The 19070-nt window shown below is 44.9% G+C and overlaps 8 protein-coding genes across 9 annotated transcripts; 4 read left to right on the plus strand and 4 right to left on the minus strand.

Moving 5' to 3' along the window:
- Nucleotides 1-6489: 6489 nt before the first annotated feature.
- RB195_024075 (uncharacterized protein) lies at nt 6490-7860 on the minus strand (the record flags this gene model as incomplete). Its single annotated transcript, XM_064211736.1, has 1 exon — nt 6490-7860. One exon carries the CDS (start codon nt 7858-7860, stop codon nt 6490-6492), a length of 1371 nt encoding a protein of 456 aa, XP_064067617.1.
- A 24-nt stretch (nt 7861-7884) lies between these two features.
- On the minus strand, nt 7885-8705 carry RB195_024076 (uncharacterized protein; the record flags this gene model as incomplete). The annotated part of the gene is made up of 3 exons (XM_064211737.1): nt 7885-8308; nt 8403-8449; nt 8529-8705. The coding sequence occupies 3 exons, from the start codon at nt 8703-8705 to the stop codon at nt 7885-7887; spliced, it is 648 nt and encodes a 215-aa protein (XP_064067618.1).
- Nucleotides 8706-8794: 89 nt separating this feature from the next.
- On the minus strand, nt 8795-9478 carry RB195_024077 (uncharacterized protein; the record flags this gene model as incomplete). 2 transcript variants are annotated; one of them, XM_064211738.1, is made up of 1 exon in its annotated part: nt 8795-9478. In XM_064211738.1, one exon carries the CDS (start codon nt 9476-9478, stop codon nt 8795-8797), a length of 684 nt encoding a protein of 227 aa, XP_064067619.1. The 2 variants fall into 2 exon arrangements, with proteins under 2 accessions (XP_064067619.1, XP_064067620.1); XM_064211739.1 differs by having other exon boundaries at nt 8795-9397.
- A 1611-nt stretch (nt 9479-11089) lies between these two features.
- Nucleotides 11090-11413, plus strand: RB195_024078 (uncharacterized protein; the record flags this gene model as incomplete). Its single annotated transcript, XM_064211740.1, has 1 exon — nt 11090-11413. One exon carries the CDS (start codon nt 11090-11092, stop codon nt 11411-11413), a length of 324 nt encoding a protein of 107 aa, XP_064067621.1.
- A 3143-nt stretch (nt 11414-14556) lies between these two features.
- RB195_024079 (uncharacterized protein) lies at nt 14557-14901 on the plus strand (the record flags this gene model as incomplete). Its single annotated transcript, XM_064211741.1, has 1 exon — nt 14557-14901. One exon carries the CDS (start codon nt 14557-14559, stop codon nt 14899-14901), a length of 345 nt encoding a protein of 114 aa, XP_064067622.1.
- Nucleotides 14902-16016: 1115 nt separating this feature from the next.
- RB195_024080 (uncharacterized protein) lies at nt 16017-16562 on the minus strand (the record flags this gene model as incomplete). The annotated part of the gene is made up of 1 exon (XM_064211742.1): nt 16017-16562. One exon carries the CDS (start codon nt 16560-16562, stop codon nt 16017-16019), a length of 546 nt encoding a protein of 181 aa, XP_064067623.1.
- Nucleotides 16563-17136: 574 nt separating this feature from the next.
- RB195_024081 (uncharacterized protein) lies at nt 17137-17439 on the plus strand (the record flags this gene model as incomplete). Its single annotated transcript, XM_064211743.1, has 1 exon — nt 17137-17439. One exon carries the CDS (start codon nt 17137-17139, stop codon nt 17437-17439), a length of 303 nt encoding a protein of 100 aa, XP_064067624.1.
- A 129-nt stretch (nt 17440-17568) lies between these two features.
- Nucleotides 17569-17856, plus strand: RB195_024082 (uncharacterized protein; the record flags this gene model as incomplete). The annotated part of the gene is made up of 1 exon (XM_064211744.1): nt 17569-17856. The coding sequence occupies one exon, from the start codon at nt 17569-17571 to the stop codon at nt 17854-17856; it is 288 nt and encodes a 95-aa protein (XP_064067625.1).
- Between the last annotated feature and the right edge of the window lie 1214 nt (nt 17857-19070).

The following is a 19070-nucleotide window of genomic DNA, read 5'->3' on the forward strand; positions in this document are numbered from 1 at the left end:
AAAAAATCATCCCCATTTGCAGTCGGCCCCAATTGCATTGGTGGGGTACACTTGCACCCAAACTAAAAAAGAGACCATCAGACATAATTTTCCTTTGAGTAACATGTAAAATAAACGAAATAATCCTTTCATATTATTTTGAGCAACATTATGATTAGAATGGCTGTATAAAATGTCGATGTAAAACAACATGATTATAATACCATGCTAGGAAAATTAATTCTCTGTGATTCCATATCAATTATCTCACTAGATCTGCTCTGGAATTCTTTATTATGAAGCATGATTTTCTTATGACTCAGAGTTGTTGTAACTCCTGCTAAAATAATGTGGCCTAGGCCCGTCGACAGTCCTTGCACTTCATTAGGACTACCAAGGGGGCGAAAGCATTACCCGCCAAAATAGCCAATATATGTGGATGTTCCTTGGTACGAAGAACACACAAACGCATGACAACGCGATGTCGATGGGATTTGGGAGTCGATGGGATCAAATTAGAAAGCTTACTTGTAAAAAAAAAACTTGAATTTTGAACGTCTGGAAGAAAGCAAAAACGACGAGCAGTTGCACATTTTAACAAATTAAGTTTTGAAGCAATATCCGTGACAATATACCTGATATATTAATGCAGTTGGACCCTATTTGATGAAATTACTAGACAAGTCTGATTGCAGAAACTTGCGAAGGAGATGTGCTTATGGTATAGAAACGATTAAGAGGAGTTATCAAACGTGCAAGAGGAAATATTGTAGAAGGGAGAGAGAAGTAAATTCGTGTGGCCTATTTACAAGATAAAATTCTTAGTCTATCTCAGTTTGCATCAAAATATGTTACCTGGGTACTGTATAAAATTAGCAGACATGTGTTTTAATTTTATTTAATAGGTATTAACAGAGCCGCGCATAAGGCGTAAATTACTTGCACATTCCAAAAGTAATTAGGCTCTTGTGCAAGACTTTGGCAGCCGCGACGAGGCGAAATGACTCTCTACAGGACTTCACAGAAATTATAACTAGTAGGAGTTATTATTTATGAAAAACCTGTACTTCATAATAAAAAATTCCAGAACAGATAGAATCACAGAAGATTAATTACCCTGGCCTTTTACTATAATCATAATGTTTCTAAAGCTGGCATTTCGCATAGTCGTTTTAATCAGTGCTGTGTTTAAAATAATAAAATAGGACTATTTCACTTATTTTAGGTGTTAGACATTGGAAGATTACGGCATACTCATTTTTCAAAGTTGGGAGCCAATTTTTAAAACTTTTTTCAGTTTGGGTGAGGTAAGAGCACCCCAAGGATGCAATTAAGGCCTACTGCAAATATAAATTGTTTTTGGTGCTATACACCGTTTTTGGAAATGAAATCTATCATCTATCAATCTATCTGAGTAGGTTTACTCAGCTGGACAAATCACTTATAACCTATTTGTGTTTTCGCATTGGTAGATATGAGGTGTACAATAATATTCTTTGCAGAATTTCATGGAAAATCTGCAAAAAAAAAATTGTGCCGATTTTCTTCTCACGCACATTATATGTTGTAAATTCGGGCCGCCTACAGCTCTTGTTCTTGTTAAAATGATCCTGGATTCGTGCTTTTTTTGTAAGAATTCACTATCTGTTCAACTTATCTGGTTTTACTTTTCCTGGCGAGTACAACAACATCCCTGAGTATTGTGCAATTAAATACGCCTATCATCAGGGGCCACTCACACGAGTAGACTGCAACGCGTTCGCGTTGGCCCTGCTTGGATCAAACACAATTTGAGTATACGCTTTGGGTACGTACGAGACATGCAACCTGCACTGTTATATGGGGAAGACATACATTGCAAAAAGGTGCTATCGTCGAGCACATCGTCAATGCCCATAACCTCAAAGGTCAACTGCCTAAAGGGAGCAATGAATCTTTGGCAACAACTATCCGTTTCGTCACGCTGAAGTGCAAATCATTGTCGAGTGAATTCCAGCAAACCGTTCTGTCTAGGATCCAACGATATGCTGTTAGTGACGTTGCAGGAAACATGCATCAGAGATTGTGCCTTTATCACCATCGAAGACTACTCTACTCACGGCGGGGATGCTGATCAAAAGAAGGTAGGAGGCTGCACAACAGCTGTAGGGAACAACTACAACAATCTGGTAGTGGAATTCGGCACACGTCGTCTAAATGTGCCTATGTACAACTGTTGGATCACATAGGACTCCAGATCGCAAGTGCCCACACACCTACGGAGACCGCTGAAAAGAATAAGGACGTCTTTTAAGACAAATTTAATGCGCTGGTATTTAAGATGCCCAACCAGCAGATGGCCGTTGTTGGAATCGACGCTAATGTGAAGTCTAGCCTTGAACAACGCTCAGATCTCCTAAAAAAAAGGAATTATTCGATGGAGAGCACTTATGTGAGCGGACAGAGGTTAGCAGCCTTGAGGACTGGAGAACACCGCTTCATTTTGCCGCAATATTGCTTTACTATAGCATAAGCTTTCTTCGGGTTCTTGTCCACCCATTCTTTTTGAAACTCCTCCGCTCTTAAAGTTCACTCGTTTTCGCGATCTTGTTGCAGCTTTCCTCCCAGACGTTTCTTCTGGTTGAAGTCACCAGTACTACGGGCGACATATACGGAATTATATAGTGCGCACAAAAAACATAGCGCCACCTACTAGTTTGATCTTCTTTTTTCTTTTATGTTTTCTTAAAAATAAAGAGAAACAGCCAATTAATTCAGAATGCCCTTCAAATCTAGCGGTGAAAACTTTGTTTTGGAATAATTTATCGCTACAAACAAAACATATTCAGTCAATTAATTAAAAAAGATAAAATGCAACCGTACGAAAATCATAGCGCCACCATTCAAAAATCGCAAAAAGCTACATTAAAATAGAGAAGATTACTAACACAACAATAATAAAAAATTAATTGTTTCTCCTTTGTTTGAAACAACATCCACGCATTGAATATATGGCATCGATATAGCTTTTTAGAAGACTTTCAGGCTTCCAGACATTTAGAATGGCCGTGAACTGAGCTCATGAACTCTTTTTGTAAGTCCTTTGATGATGGTAGATCTTTAGCACGAGCCACGCCCACAAGATTTCGATCGGGTTTAAGTCAAGGGAACGAGCTGGCCAATCCAAAATGTCGATGTCTCTCGAGGCAAACTAGGCCATTGTTGAGAGACTGGAAGGAAGTGCTCGATTTGCAGTTTGTAACTTGCCGTATGAACTCCTCCAACGTTTGCTAAATTGTGCTTTACAAAAAAAAAACCAATTTCAACATGATGACTCTGCAATTCATGTCAGTCGCTCAACAAAGGCCTGGTTTGCCTTGAGAAACATCGATGTTTTGGATTGGCCAGCTCGTTCGCCCGAATTAAACCCGATCGATATCTTGTGCGGGTGGCTCGTGCTAAAGATCTACCATCATCGAAGAACTTACAAAAAGTATTCAAGAGCTCAAAACGGCCATTCTCAATGCCTGGAAGTCGATTCCTGAAAGTCTTCTAAAAAGCTATGTCGATTCAATGCCTGAATGTTGTCACAAACAGAGGAGAAACAATTAATTATTAATTATTGTTTTGTTAGTAATTTTCTCCATTTCAGTATTACTTTTCTTGATTTTTGAATGGTTGCGCTATGTTCTTTGTACGGTTGCATTTTGACTATTTTTAATTAATTGACTGAATATCTTTTGCTTGTAGCGATAAATTATTCCAAAACAAAGTTTTCATCGCTAGTTTTGATGAACTTTCTGGATTAATTGGCTGTTTTTCTCTATTTTTAAGAAAACATAATAGAAAAAAAAGATCAAACTAGTGGGTGGCGCTATGTTTTTTGTGCGCACTATATAATTCTGTATATGCCGCCTGTAGTACTGTTGACTTCAACCAGAAGAAACGTCTGGGAGGAAAGCTGCAACAAGATCGCGAAGACGAGTGAACTTCAAGAGCGGAGTTTCAAAAAGAATGGGAGGACAAGAACCCGAAGAAAGCTTCTGCTATAGTAAAGCAATATTGCGGCAAAGTGAAACGGTGTTCTCCAGTCCTCAAGGTTGCTAATGGAATCGCTGGTGGTGAGGCAACCGTACCAAATTCGGAGGGATCACTTCAACACTGAAGCGGCAGGCGCTATCAGCTCCTTAACTTGAGCCCGTCCACAACTGTAAGCGGGGAACCACCGACAGAGTTCTGGTAAGTGTCCAAAAAATGAATAATGAAAAGTCTGGTAAAGACAGTGGCATTAGCGCAGAAATGCTGAAATCTCTTCCTCCTTCTAGGATTCGTGATTTGACGAAGATCATCAATTCAACTTGGATCGATGAAACTATACCTCATAGGTAGAGACCGTGCACCCTATCACAATTCCACCTAACAGGAAGTTATCCATCACGGATCCAAGAAACTAACGAGGACTACCGTTGCCGCGTATTACGTAAAAGGTTTTGGAGTGAATCGTCCTGGATTGCCTTATCAAATCCCGCAAGGAAACAATGTGTGATGAGCAGTCCGGGTTTCGTACTAGGCGATCCACTATTGACTAGGTGTTTTTCTAGTAAGGAGGTTGAAATCTGGTAGTAGTATTCGAAGCCAATACAGGTAGCCTTTTTGGGCTTCGAAGCAGCAGTACGAATTTTCAACATGTTGTTAACGTTGTATCGAAGCTAGCGGCAACCTATGTATTACGCCTGCGCCACGATAAGTATAAGCATATATGGGTATCGTGAAGACCTTCAGAGGGAATCAGAATTGGCGGGCAACCGATTGAACTCGTCGATGAGTTTTTTTACCTGAGCTGAAGAACAGTCCCAACTATGAGAGTGACGTACAGGTAGATGCGCTAAGATAGGCTCAGCATTCAACTCCTTAAAGAATTTCCTGTGGTCGATCGCACTCTCCAACGAAATTAAGCTGCCAGCCTATCTGGCCACAATTCGGCCTATCATGATATACGGATCGGAGACTTGAGCAGCTTTGTCTACAGTGATGGCGACTGTATGGAAAAAAGCTGTTTGGGCGGCCGTTTGGCTACTTTTGGTCTATGCCATAAAGAAGACCTTTATAGTAAAGTATGGCATAGGTAGTCAAAGCCAGTGCAGTAAGCTGTTTTGGACTTCAAAGCCATCTTCGACTCTTTTTATCGGGATCGCTTCTTGAATCCTTCATTTTCAATGAGGGTAGACGGGTATTCGATCGAACTAGTAGATGAGTTCTCCTGCTTGGGCTTGGGCTCTATGCTGAGGAACAAGGGCAGCTCCGGGAGTGACATACATGCATTGCAGTCTACAGCGTTGGCGATAATTGACTGCACGAAAATGAACCTGCTTATACTGCTGTCTGGCTACCTCTGACCTATTGTATTCAACAACAAAGAACTTTACGCAGATGTGGATATAGCGTAGCGTAGAGGATGAAACATAGAAAGCATCAACATCTGACACCACTGTCGAAAGTGGTCACAGCCAATCGTCTTCGTTTCTTCGGTCACATTATAAAGATACCATAATTTATTTTTTTTTTAACTTTTTTAACTTTTTGAAAAAATGAAATGAAAGTGCGAACTCGCAAATCGTACTCCTCTATTATCACAGCAAGACAGATGTATCATCGAAGTGCCTACAGGATTTCTTTAATCGCTCATATTCCCTTCAATCCTCGAATCGGAGCTGCGCGGTTAAAATTGAGCCAGCTAGCTCTTTATGATAGCATACAAACGTAACATAACGCGTCCTATGTGCGTATGCAAGGTATGAAAGCAGAAATTCTTGTGAAAGACTTCCAAATGATAGGAATCTATTTTAGTCTGTGTTTCTGGCATGCGTTATTGTTCCATCACTATGGCTACCACAGAACAATTCGCAGGCTGGTTTGCGAGGTTTTATGGACTGTTATTTGGCACCTTTTTCTCTGGAATTATCTTCACACATCTCTGGAATTTCTTTTTGAAGAAAAAGTCTATCCAAATAAGCTAGCTAGCTAGTATTGTGAGCATTTTTTCTGGAACTAGAAGTGCGTAATGGTCGTTGTTCTTCGGGAGCCCGAATGAGTGATCGTTAGTGTGACAGAAGACGCAGCAATCAACTGGACATAAGAGTGGCGAGATATCGCAGTGCGATGTGTGCACGATGGTTAGCACATTCTACTAGATTTTTCTGCTGAAAGAAGTTTTTTTTAAGCGGTAACGAAGTACAGCTCATTTATGAAATTCTATGTCCTGCAAAACCTTACGTCTCACCTAAACTGCCTACCCACCCCGAACCGCCGAAATATTATTAACTCGAAAAAAGTTTTGTGGAGTAGAGTAGAGCACTTATGTACTGGACAATGGATCTCAGAGGTGTGAAAGATAGAGCATTGTTCTTTTGATTGTAAATATTCTAAATATTAAGTACTAAGTAATAATAAACATCAAAAATACTAAATAATCCAAATATTAAATAATTATAAATTTTAAAGTCACTGCAGTTCTTCTTCTTCTTCTTCTTCCTAGCGTTTGTCCCGCGTTGTTGCAGGGTCCGCTTTTCTGCTTCTTGTCTTCCATTTGGTTCTATCCATTGCATCAGCCACAAACGTACACAAACGTGCATCTATCATATCCAGCTTCACACGGTCTAACCAGCGAATCTTTGGCCTCCCACGCGGCCTCACTCCTGAAACGTCGAGCTTCAGAGCGGTTTTGGCAACAGAATCTTCCTCCCGCCGCAAGACGTGACCAAACCATCTCAGTCGCGCCTCCTTCATCTTCTCAGTTATCGGGACGACGCCGAAGATGGAACGTACAGTGTTGTTGGATACTTTCTCTTTTAGCGTTACACCTATCGTCCACCTCAACATCCGCATCTCCATAGCGTGCAGCACTCTTTCCAAGGCTTTCGTTGTCGGCCAGCACTCGCATCCGTGAAGGGCAACAGGACGCACAACCGTTCTGTAGATCTTCGACTTCAGTCGAACAGAGACTTTCTTGTCACACAGTACCCCTGTTGCCATTTTCCATTTCATCCATGCAGCATTAACACGTGCTCGACCTTCTTGATCAATGTCGCCTGTGGAAGTCACTTTGGATCCAAGGTACTTGAAGCAGTTCACCTTGTTTAATTCGGTGCCATCGACACGAATTGATCCATCCTCTATCCTTGGTCCGCACTCCATGTACTCAGTTTTTGATGTGTTGAGGCGCAATCCATATTGCTGCAGCTGATCCTTCCAAGACTGCACTTGTTTCTGAAGATCATCTCGAGACTCCGACGCGAGCATGACATCGTCGGCAAAGAGTAGAGTCCACGGATGCTGCTTCTGGATTTGCTTCGTTATCGTGTCCATGCACAGTATGAACGGCAGAGGTGAGAAGGATGAACCCTGATGAACCCCTACTTGTACAGGGAATGGCCTGCTTGTTCCAGCAGCACATCGTACAACGCTGGTAGGCTTCGCATAAAGTAGCTTCGTCCACCGCACATATTCATCTGGTACTCTATGCGACCTCATGGACATCCATAACAGCTCATGTGGGACACGGTCGAAAGCTTTCTCGAGATCGAGAAAAGCAAGATGCACACTGCGGTTCTTCTCTCGATGTTTCTCCAGGAGGATTCGGACAGCATGGATAGCATCTAGAGTGCTGCAGTCCTTCACAAAGCCGCACTGATTGAGTGAAACGCTAACAATTTTCCTCAGACGAGCTTCCAGGACACGCTCAAAAACCTTCATCGTATGGCACAGCAGTCGTATAGGCCTGTACGAGGTGCAGTCAGCAATGTCTCCTTTCCCTTTCCAAACAGGCACGGTCACGGAAGTTTGCCAAACGTCTGGAGTCCGTCCTTCTGCAACGATCTTGTTAAATAGAGTTGCGAGCCACATGGACCCTCGATCTCCTAGCAGCTTCTAGATATCAGCAGGTATGTCATCAGGACCGGTTACCTTGTTCGACTTCATTTTTGCGAGGGCAGCACTGACTTCGACGGCAGTAATTGGTAGAACAGGACCCTCGACGCTGGGAACGGTTGGGATGGGAGGATGACAGAACTCTTCGTTACACAAGTGATTGTAGTACTCTCGCCACCTTTCCAGGATCTGACCAGAGCGGCGCAGAACGGCTCCATCAGCTCCCTTAACGATCTTGGTGTGCTCCATATCCAACGTTGAGCGATGACGTGCTCTGACTAAACGATACACTGCCCGCTCGCCTTCTCTGGTATCAAGCATGTCGTACACAGCCTTGTAGCGGTCCGACTTCGCCTTGGAGACTGCCTTCTTAGCCTCCCTCTTCGCCGCTAGGTAAGCACCCCGATCTTCAGGCTGACGCGTCCTCCATCAAAGCTTATACTTGGACTTCTTCTCACGAATTGCCGCCTGAACTTCCTCGTTCCAAAACCACGTAGCCTTTTGTACCTTTGGCTTACCTAGAGTCGTCTTTCCCAGAGTGTTTTCCGCGGTCAAGCGTATAACGCTGGAAGTAGATGACCGCATTTCCTCCACACTACGAGTAGGGTGGGGAAGTGTAGATGGAGCCACGGACGCGAAAATACCTCCTTTCGATCCTTCAGATTCCACCATTTGATGCGCTGTGTTTCAGTCCTTGGATGTCTCTTCCTTGGACGGGAGATTTTCAAGTCCATAACGAGCAGATGGTGTAGGGCAGCGACATGGTCTGTAGGGATGACTTTTGAATCCTGCAGAAGTCGGCGATCTCGTCGGCGTAACATCCAGAAATCTATCTGTTTTACGACCGCCGCTGGTGTACGTGATCAAATGAGATTTTCTTTTCCGATACTGCGTGTTAGCAATGATCAAGTCACTTGCAACAGCATACTCCAGGATTCGCACGCAACCCGTCGTCGTTACGAGCTCCATAGCCGTATCCACCATGACAACTCTCGAATCCGTCTTTCCGGGAACCGACATGTCCGTTGAAGTCTCCTCCGATTAAAAGTACTTCTTCGCTTTCCAGGGATTGGACGTACCGCTCCAGATCCTCCCAGAAGCTTGCCTTCTCTTCTTCACTACAGTCCGCCTGTGGCGCATAAGCAGAGACGACTCGCAATTCCACTTCTCCTGTATCTACTTTTACAGCCATCAAGCGATCCGATAGTCGATCCACCGCTGCGACGCTATTTCTAAACGACTCGTTCAATATGATACCAACGCCATTGCGATTTGATGTGCCGTGGTAGATCAGCTTGTAGCCATCGCCTAATTCCCTTGCTTTGGAGCCTTTCCAGCGAGTCTCCTGTATACAACATATGTCAACACGGCGTTTTCTGAGACTGTATGCCAGTTCACGACTTCTTCCAGTAAGCGTCCCAACGTTAAGTGTTGCCAAGCGCACTGGATGTTGCTGGCGATGGCGAACTAACTTCTTTGGCCGGCTTCGTCCTCTAACCGGTAGCCCTCGCATATTTGCCACATTGCCCGGGCGAGGACAATGTGCGTCGCTTCTGAGGTACGCCCTATCTTCTGAAGAACACATAGTAGACATTAGCAGTATGACGCGATGAAGGTGTTGTCCTCGGTCGGCTTGTCGCACTAGCAAGCTAGCAGCCTGGCACCGGAATCGTCGTACTACCTCCTCACTTACCTAGCCTGTAGCCTTGGCCCAAGGACCGGGCTACTAGCCGGACACCTTTGTGGCATGGTTGAACCTGCCACAAAGGTTGAAGTCTCGCCACCATAGCTGCCGGACGGCCAGGGCCACCGCTGCGCCGCTTTGAGGCGTGAGGTAGGATTTGCAGCAGAAAGTCACTGCAGTTCTAATTCAGAAAGTCACTGCAGTTCTAATTCAGAATATTTCGCAGTGTATAATCTCCACGGATCTGCCTCTAAAGACGATGTCCCTGCTCTATACATAAAGAAAACTCGCGAGTAATATAACAACTTTACCAGCGAAATTTTTCTTTGTTCTACAATGACGTCACAGGCGCCGCGAAGAGAGAAGTGACACAATTTCACCCAAAATACTCAGTGTGAACGAACGCAGGTAGATTCAGGGGACAAACTCCTTGTTTCTGCTGCGCCAGGACTGATTCATAACATTCTCGTATCCCGCATCTCGCTCCGCCCAGAAACCTGCAACGAAGTGACTAGGAGGTGCAAGGGATGCGGTTTGCAGTCGCGTACTTCAAATAAGCTCACTTGTCCACTCCGGGAGGACGAAACGTTCTCCCACATCTCATAGGATTATAGGCCAGCAACCTGCCCATGAGATTTAAAATTACATGCATGTTATAGTGATAAGAAATAGTCTTTTCACTCCGAAGAAGTGAGGAGACTCTTTTAGTAAGAGCCTTGTACACTAGTGCTAGGAGGAACGGAGTCATTTATTCTATCCGACCGAGACGAGACGACCTTCTCAACGCCGTATATGAAACTGGAGGAGAACTGTTCTTAGGAACATGCGACAGTAGAGGAGTTGGTGTCTTCGTCAACACAAGTATGCAAAGAATATTGACTTTTTCGAACAACTTACGACCCGAGTCGGAGTTCTGATGAAAGATGTGATCCAACATCAAATATCTTCTTCGTTTACGCTCCAGCATCAAGCTACAAAGAAGAAGAACTCTAAGCTTTCTATGTGGACTAGAAGAAGTTCTACAGAGGTGACCATACCTTCTACAAGATCATAATTTCAATTCCATGATTGGCCCCAGAAAAACGCTGGGGAACTTCACATCGGGACCTACGGCCAAGAATGGAACAAACAGAACGAGAGACTTTCATGGGTTGTCATACCGATTGAGACCATCCATGGGAGCCCGCAATCACAAAGGCCCTCCACTCTATGCTGGACGAGAAAATCACCCGCTGGAGGAATCCATAATGAAATTGACCACATCATCGTCGGTAAAAGGGGCTGCCTGACGAATGTCGCTGTTGTGACAAAGTTCTATACGGAAATGGACCATCGCTTTCTCTGAGGAAAATTTTTTTCAGCAAGGAGAGAAGATAAAGCCGCCAAGTCCAGAGAGCGAAGTCCCAAAGCTATCGTTAACTTGGATTTCTTCGCTACGCTAATCGGCTTTTGGGAAGATTCCGCAATGGACAACATCGACGAGGAATACGATGAGAATACGATGGACACCTTCAAGACTGCATGAGGAAGGCTGAGAATTCTAAAACCACAACGAGGCGCCTGCCCACACTGGAGCTGATACGTCAACGTGGCGCTGCACAAGCCGCAGGCAACCAAGAATCCACGCCCGAACTCGCAAGGCTTTGCAGAAAGGCGATAAAAGAAGACCTCAAGGAGAGAAAAACAGAAGTGTTGTCCAAGTTGCAGAGGCAGGAAGGAGTTTTGCTATGTCCGCCGGAACTTCGCCAATGGCAAGACAAAAATGACTGCTCTCTGAAACCTAAATGGAACGACCACTGCAGTGAGAAGGAGAATGAAGAAAAGAATCCACGACTTCTTCTCTGATCTCTTCGACAGCCATGTTCACTTCCCTCCTCACCATCTGAGGCAAGACATACATGTCATTCCAGAACGTCTCCCGTGCGAAGTAGTACATGCTACCATCTCGGTAGGCAATCTTACGGCAACCGCTTCCAACAGGGTAAAATCTGAACATCTGAGGAATCTTCTGCCAATTCTCACAAACACTCTGACGAGATTCTTCACAGGTTACCTGTCGGAATGCAAGGTCCCTAAACAGTGAAAGACCAGCAAGACTGTGTCGTTGTATTGAAAGGGAGGTATACATGACATCGGCGACATCAGCGGCTATCGCTGAATTGCTTATTATCCGTCATCTACAAGCTCCTTACAAAAGTGATTCTTAACTGGTATAAAAAAGTGCTAGATAAAGGACAGTATTGCTAGCAAGTAGGGTTTCGAAAGAAATGCAGCGCGACAGAGTACATTCACACTGTTTAGAAACTCATCGAGGTATTGCGGGATTACAAGATGCCGCCAAGGCGTCACTACAGAAGGTACTTTGATAGTTGTAGAGTAAGTTTACAGCCAGAAATTCGCCATTCTACAAGAATATCATCATCGACGTGAATAGACGGGTCCGACAGAGCGATAAAATTTCACCTAAAGTGCTCACGATCATTCTCGAGAATGCAATGCAAGGGCTGGAATGGGACGACATGGAAGTAAAAGTTGATGGTCAATGTCTAACATCATCCAAACGGAACGAATGCTGACCGAGTTCGATGAAACATATAGATGCATCGCTCTTCAACTAATACTGAAAAGGACGTTCATACGAACGAATGGGTCTCGAATGTCTCATTCACATTCAACAGAACGAACATATCCGAATGGTGTGTTCAGCTATGTTAATCTGGAAAACTGTTAATTGAGAAATAAACATGAAGAAAGACCTGACTCCTTGAGCTGGGCAGAAGAAAACGAGCGGTTCGGGCAGCTTATAAGAAGAGAGCATCGAGCATGGACTATGAACATCCGACTTCGTGCTCATTAATTCAAAACCATCGTTCTTCCTGTTTCGAACTACGTTTTGGAAACCTGAGCGTTTTGCAAGTAGGAGAAAAAATGTGGTGAGTGTCAATGAACGTTCATTCGGAAGAGTGATGCTGGAAGTATCCCGTTTCACGCAAGAGAGAAACGGGACCACATATTCGATCTTATGTCAGCAACCGGAGATGAGAGACGTTGCCGCATTTGTCAAGAAAATCAAAATAAGGTGTGCCAGACATGTGATGCGCTTCAGCAACAACCTGTTGGACCGAAATCGTGAGTGACTGGTTCCGAGTGACATTAAGCGCACTACAGTAAGAATGCCGATGGTCAGATTTTTTCACAAAATCCTTCAACTCTGCTCTGCGATCGGGATAAGTGGAAGAATTACTGGAACCGGCTGGACTAGTTTGTGAACCATGGTGATCTAATATCTTTGGAAAAAAAATGTATGTTTGCAAATTTCCGTTTAACTCACAGACCGATACCTAACTTTATACTAGTATACTTTCCACGCTCACCAGACATTGCTTTAGACTGATCCGCGGGAATTCTCGAACCATCACATGTCGCAAGTATTGTGACGTGATTTTTCATACCAACAACGGTTTTTATACATATTTCAGCGGTATTTTGTGTCACTTGTACTCGAATTTCTAGTTGGCAGTTCTTCGAAATCTATGTCTTACAATCATAATCTGTTTAAAAAAAAACCTTGTGTACGCATGATTTACAGTAGGGTCAAAACGTCATGATGCACGGTGCAGTTGAGTAAGTAGCTGCGCCAGGAGCAGTGAGGTGAAGCGTAGCAATTAGGAGGAGAATTAGGATCCATGGTAGAACGTCACATAGTTACAGTTCTCAATGATCCCCCTCTCAATTCCAACTGCTATCTCGCGTCGCTTGGAGCGCAGCCGCTTTCGCAACTGCACGTGCTTCATGCCGTTTTGACCCGACCATGCACACCGTCTGTAAATTCCAACGTTTTTTTTTGTGAAAGTTAGTTTCCGAAAGAAGAGCAAAAAAACCAAAGAGGAGTTAGATCGAAATCCGATTCCGGATAATGATTTGCGAAGCAAAGACGATAACAAAAGAAAACTCTGCTCCAACACTCGTCAAATGTTGACCAAGTGACTTACTTGATTTAATCGGTGGGCTGATGTTATCTCCTGATGCGAATGATATTTGCTGAGGTGTGAACAAGCCAGTATAGTCGAGCATAGATCTGGCAAACCTACTCGAGTTTCAGCGAGCTTGCACAGAATTAATCCATTCGTCGCTATTCCATATCCTGCATGATACCTTACGTCTTGCCTGAACTGCCTATCCACGTCGAGGGTGCTCATCTCCTCTCGCGCCACCTCAGTCCAGAAATCCTGGTTCTGGCCAGGAGACCTCTTCTAGCTTGAATCTGGAAGGATCCTCGGAGCAGATTGAAAAAGGCAATTTGCTGGTCTCGTCATAAGGTGATTGAAGAAGAGAAGACGATTTTCCGTGGTCACTTTAGATGGCGGTGTCATATGTTGATACTTTCCATGTGTCATCCGCTAGTACCATCACGTCGTCTTCCGCATAAAGATCTTCATTGTGGCATACCCTTGGCCACAAGTAGCCAAGCAGCCGCCTAAGCAGGTTCCTTTCCATGCAATAGATTTTCACCATCAGTTTAGATGCTGCCCAAGTCTCCGATCCGCATACATCATGATGAGGTGAATAAAGGGTAGCTAGACTCGCAGCTCAACTTTGCGGGCCAAAGAGTCGTCCACAAACATTTCGTCGAGAAGTTGAATGCGGAACAGGCTTTAGCGCATCTATGCTGTATATCGCTCTCACAGCTGCCGTTGTTCTTGAACATACAGCCTAGGCGGCAGAATTCATTTACAGGCTCGATCGGCTGCCCGTCTACCCTGATTCCTGTTGAAAGTCTCAAGGAGACCCACATCTGCTTGCACTTATCAGGACGCAGGCGTAATGCATAGGCTGAAGCTAGCTTCGATACAACGTTGACAACATGTTGGAAATTCGTACTGCTGATTCGAAATCCACAAAGGCGCCTAGTGCGAAATTCGGATGTTCATGCGTAACGGACAGGTCTTGGATGCCCCATTCAAGCTCAACGGATCGAACATATCCGAATGCACCAGCTACATTCATCTGGGTCGAGAAATGAACATGATGAACGACCTGATCCCGAGCTAGGCAGGAGGAGACGAGCAGCTTGGGGAGCGTATAAGAGCATCGAGGATGTAGTGAAGAAGTCGGAGAACACTCGGCTCCATGCTCATCTCCTCAACACCACCGTACTTCCTGCTCCGACCTATGCTTCAGAAACCTGGGCATTTCGCAAGCACGAAGAAGACGTGGTGAGCGTCTTTGAACGTGCAATTGAGAAAGTGGCGCTGGAAGTATCCCGCTTCACACAGACGAGAGACGGGATTCGAAGTTCTCTCCCACGTCAGCGATCGAAGAAAGGAAAGTAAAATGAGGGGGGGAGGGAGAAAGCGGACACCTGATGTACTTCAACGACGACTGTTGGGCCAAAGCCGTGAGCGACTGGTTTCCCCGCGACATTAAGTGCACTACAGGTCGACCGCCAACCCAATAGTCAGACCCCTTTCTTCGAATTTCTGATTTCTTCACGAAGTAAGTCAAAGAAAATTATGATGCTCTTCGTGTCCGACACGGGAGGAGGAAGCACTAGGCGACTCTGGCACGCGATTGGGACAAATGGAAGAATTAGTGCGGCCCGCTCGACCAGTTCGAAGATCAACGGGAGTCAAAGTGATCAAGGTCACGAAGATGATGTTGTTTTGTTCTTATACTAATCTTCTATGTTTTTGCCTCACTTTTAGCATTTTCATTTTCCACGTTTTTTCCACTTTCTACATTGCTAGGTTGTTGCCTTTTTGTTCTTTGAACCTTCCTAGAATTCAATTCTGTCACGTTATTAAAATACAAACAGGGCACATGACCTCAGTGATGTGGTGATAGATGAGCACGGTTTAGTGATCACAGCTAGCCTAAGATATGTTGCTCTGGCCTACCCCGACAGTGTCTTCCGCAGGCACCTATCCGGCTACAGGTGATCGGCTGTAGGTACCTAAACTCCCCGCCCTCCCTCCCCTCTCCGCAAATACAAAATCTTCTTCCTCGGCGCTAAAACCGGGAGCGTCTCTTTTGCCACGTCGTGTATACACTTTGTGAAGGAGTCGGCAGCGCAAAGCTTACTCCTCATCCATACTTCAACATGAACAAATACTCGTTGGCGGAATATCTTCCTGACTTGTGATGTCAACCTTCTGTCGAGGAGGGACTCTTCGGTCTTTTTTGTAGAACTGCATACAAGACCTGAGAAGAACTGGATAGTGGCTAGAGTCGAATGCGACGCCCCAAACAGGTATAGATTTTCAAATATCTTACTGAGGAATGCTGCTTGTCATAGTGCAGTCGAGCTGAAGCTTAAGAGTCCTCATCTTCCGCTTACGCTGCTCTTCAGGCGTTAAAAGGGTTGACCCTTGCTACGTAAGCTTGCGGCGTTGATGATTTCTCTTAATTGTTGAAGAGATAACGACGCTTGTCTGTTCGCACCAGTCAATCAAACGGTTACCTTTACCCACCGTGCGCTCCGAGGATAATAGCATTTCCCTAGTACATCAGATTGTTGTTCAAGTCCCATGGCGCTCTCGTCGATTTCGAAAACGATCACATGCTGCCTGAGTATCCTGTGCAGCAGTGCGTTGACTTTATCACAAGAAGCGTTCTTGTTGTTCTTTTCTGCGGTCTCCGTAGGTGCATGGGGAGTAAAGATATGGAGTTTGCATACCCTGTGATCCCTCAGTCGAATAAAGGCGCATCTTGACGGCGTTGAGCCAAATTCCGCCACCAGGTCCTTGTAGTCGTTCCTCACAGCTATCGCGCAGTTTCTCACCTTCTTTTGATCAGCATCGCAACAGTAGACGGTGCAATCTCCGACACTGATGATGGGCCAGCTTCTGATGCGTGTTTCCTGCAGTGCAGTAAACGGCACACAAATATATCGTAAGAGCTTTAGAAGTTTAGACATGGCGGTTTGTTGGAGTTCGCTCGACAATGTATGGCAGTTCAGCGTCACGAAACGGATGGTTTTTGCCAAAGATTCCATGCTCCCTCCGGGTAGACGAGTTTTCAGGCTGTGGACATTTGCCGGACGACAGAACTTTTTCGCAATATATGAGAATCTTTCGCCATATAGCTGTGCAAGCTATATAGCTCGTACGTCCATACAGTGTGCACTCAAGTGCCTGATCGCGCTCAGTATGAGCAGGGCCACCTTTTGCAGGTAGCAGTCAGACTCTTATACGCGGCCCCAGGTAAGAGACCAAATTGTTGTATAACAGCGAAGCATCACTCAATGAAAGTTAACTTTTCAGACTTCTCATCTCAAATCTATGTATTTATTCACACATTCACAGCCCTTCTCTCTACACTGCACGAGGGAGTCACCCGATGGAGGGTATCACAATGAAATTGGCCACATCATAGTCAGTAAACGGTTTTGCCTGACGGATGTCGCTGATGTACCAAAGTTTTATATGGGATCGGAGCGGGATCGGAGATCGAAGACTTTTCTCACACGCAGAGGAAAAAGAGCCGCGAAGTTCACTAAGCAAACTCACAGAACCATCGTCGACTGAAAGCTCTTCGCTTCGCTTGTTGCATTTTGGGAAGATACCGTCATGGACGACATCGATGACGAATATGAACGCCTTGTAGAACACCTTCACGACTGTACCAAGAAAGCGAGGAGTTTCAAAACCACCAAGAGACGTTTGTCTCCGAAAACTCTAGAGCAGATACGTCAGCGTGGAGCTGCGCGAGCTGCAGGCAACCAAGAACTCACGTCCGAGCTCGCAAGGCTTTGCAGAGAGGCGACAACGGAAGACCTCAAAGAGAGAAGAGCAGAAGAGTTGGCCGAAGCTGCAGAGGCGGGACAGAGCATTCGCTACGCCCGTCGGAATTTCGCCAATCGTAAACAATAGTGACTGCTCTCCGGACCCCAGATGGAACAACTGCAGCATCGATAAGGGGGATGGAAAAGGTCATTCACGACTTCTACTCAGACCTCTTCGATAGCCACGTCTATTTGCCTCCTCATCATCTGAGGGGAGATGGACTTGTCATTTCAAAGGTTATTCCTTCTGAAGTCCGACATGCCATCGGTGAAGAATCGTACTTCACCCGGTCTCGACAGAATCAAACCTGAACATCTGAAGTACCTACCGGCAGTCCTCATCAATACACTGGCGAGGCTCTTCACTCGTTATCTGTCGGATTGCAAGGTTCCTAAACGATGGAAAACCAGCAAGAGCGTGCTGTTGTATAAGAAGGGAGACCCACAAGACATCGGCAACTATCGTCCAATCCGCTTACTGTCTGTCATCTGTCATGTCATCTAAGCGTTATAGAACGCGGAATCGAAAGGGTGACGCTAGGAGTAACCCGTTTTACGCAAGTGGAAGAAGAGATTTGAAGTTCACTCTCACGTCACCGAACGAAGATCAGAGACGGTGCCGTATATGCCAAGGAAAGCAAAATTAGGTAGGCCGGACACGTGATGCGTCTCAACAACAATCGTTGAACCAGAGCCCTAACTGGATACCACGCGACATTAAACGCACCGCAGGAAGACCGCCAACCCGATACTCAAACCCCTTTACGGAGTCCCTCAAAGAAAAGTACGACGCTCTTTGAGTCCCTCGCGAGAAGAGATGCCACTGGGCAATACTTGCGCGCGATCGGGATAAATGGAAGTATTACTGGTGCGAATCGATGAACAACGGAAGCACAGGTGATACAGGTGATGGCGAGGGAGCGATGCTTCCTAGGACAGCTAAAAATTATTTTGAGCGATCCAAAAAACGGCAGTTTCGACTTTAAAGACATGCATAGTACCGAACACTTCATTCAGTTCTAAGGTAACAACTGAATCAGCATATCTACGAAGATTTACGTCGAACGACTTAGGAATTGGCAAAGATAATAGAATGCTCCCAAAGTATCATGGAACGTCGCCCTCACTCGATGGGAAAGGTTTTCATGTTTAGCGCATGGGTTCCACATGATTTGAACGACAACAAAGACAACAATAGGCAATGGCACAGCTTGTTGAACGTTCAGGTAAATTTTAAGCAATAACGGAGAACACACTATTGGTTGATTTGTTGTTCGTTTCTTGCGAAAAGTTATGGCTCAACCTATTACATCCTTCGAGTCTCGTAGTCAAGGAAAATCAGACGACGGATCATTCAGGCTGATCTTGTGCTTGTAACTATTCACATAGATAGAGGCTCTACAGACAGGCGTTGGTTAACGAACCGGGCGGGACAATATAGCTTGATAGGACGCTTCGTACATTACAGAAGCGGTGAAAGTGATAACATATTGTCTCAACATGAGAAAAGTACATTCAAGCGACGTTGAAGTACATCACACGTAAAAGATAAACGATGAAGTGCACTACCTTTGTCCACCCCTTCGAGGCGCTCCGACGCATTCGACATCAATTCAGAAACCCCTGAGAATGAATAAGAATTTATGGATAAGAATAAATAAAAAGAGGTATACAGTCTGAAAAATGATTTGTGGGGGCTAACCAATGTATCAAAAAAGT

Source organism: Necator americanus, chromosome X (assembly GCF_031761385.1).
Source record: "Necator americanus strain Aroian chromosome X, whole genome shotgun sequence".
Classification (NCBI taxonomy): domain Eukaryota; kingdom Metazoa; phylum Nematoda; class Chromadorea; order Rhabditida; family Ancylostomatidae; genus Necator; species Necator americanus.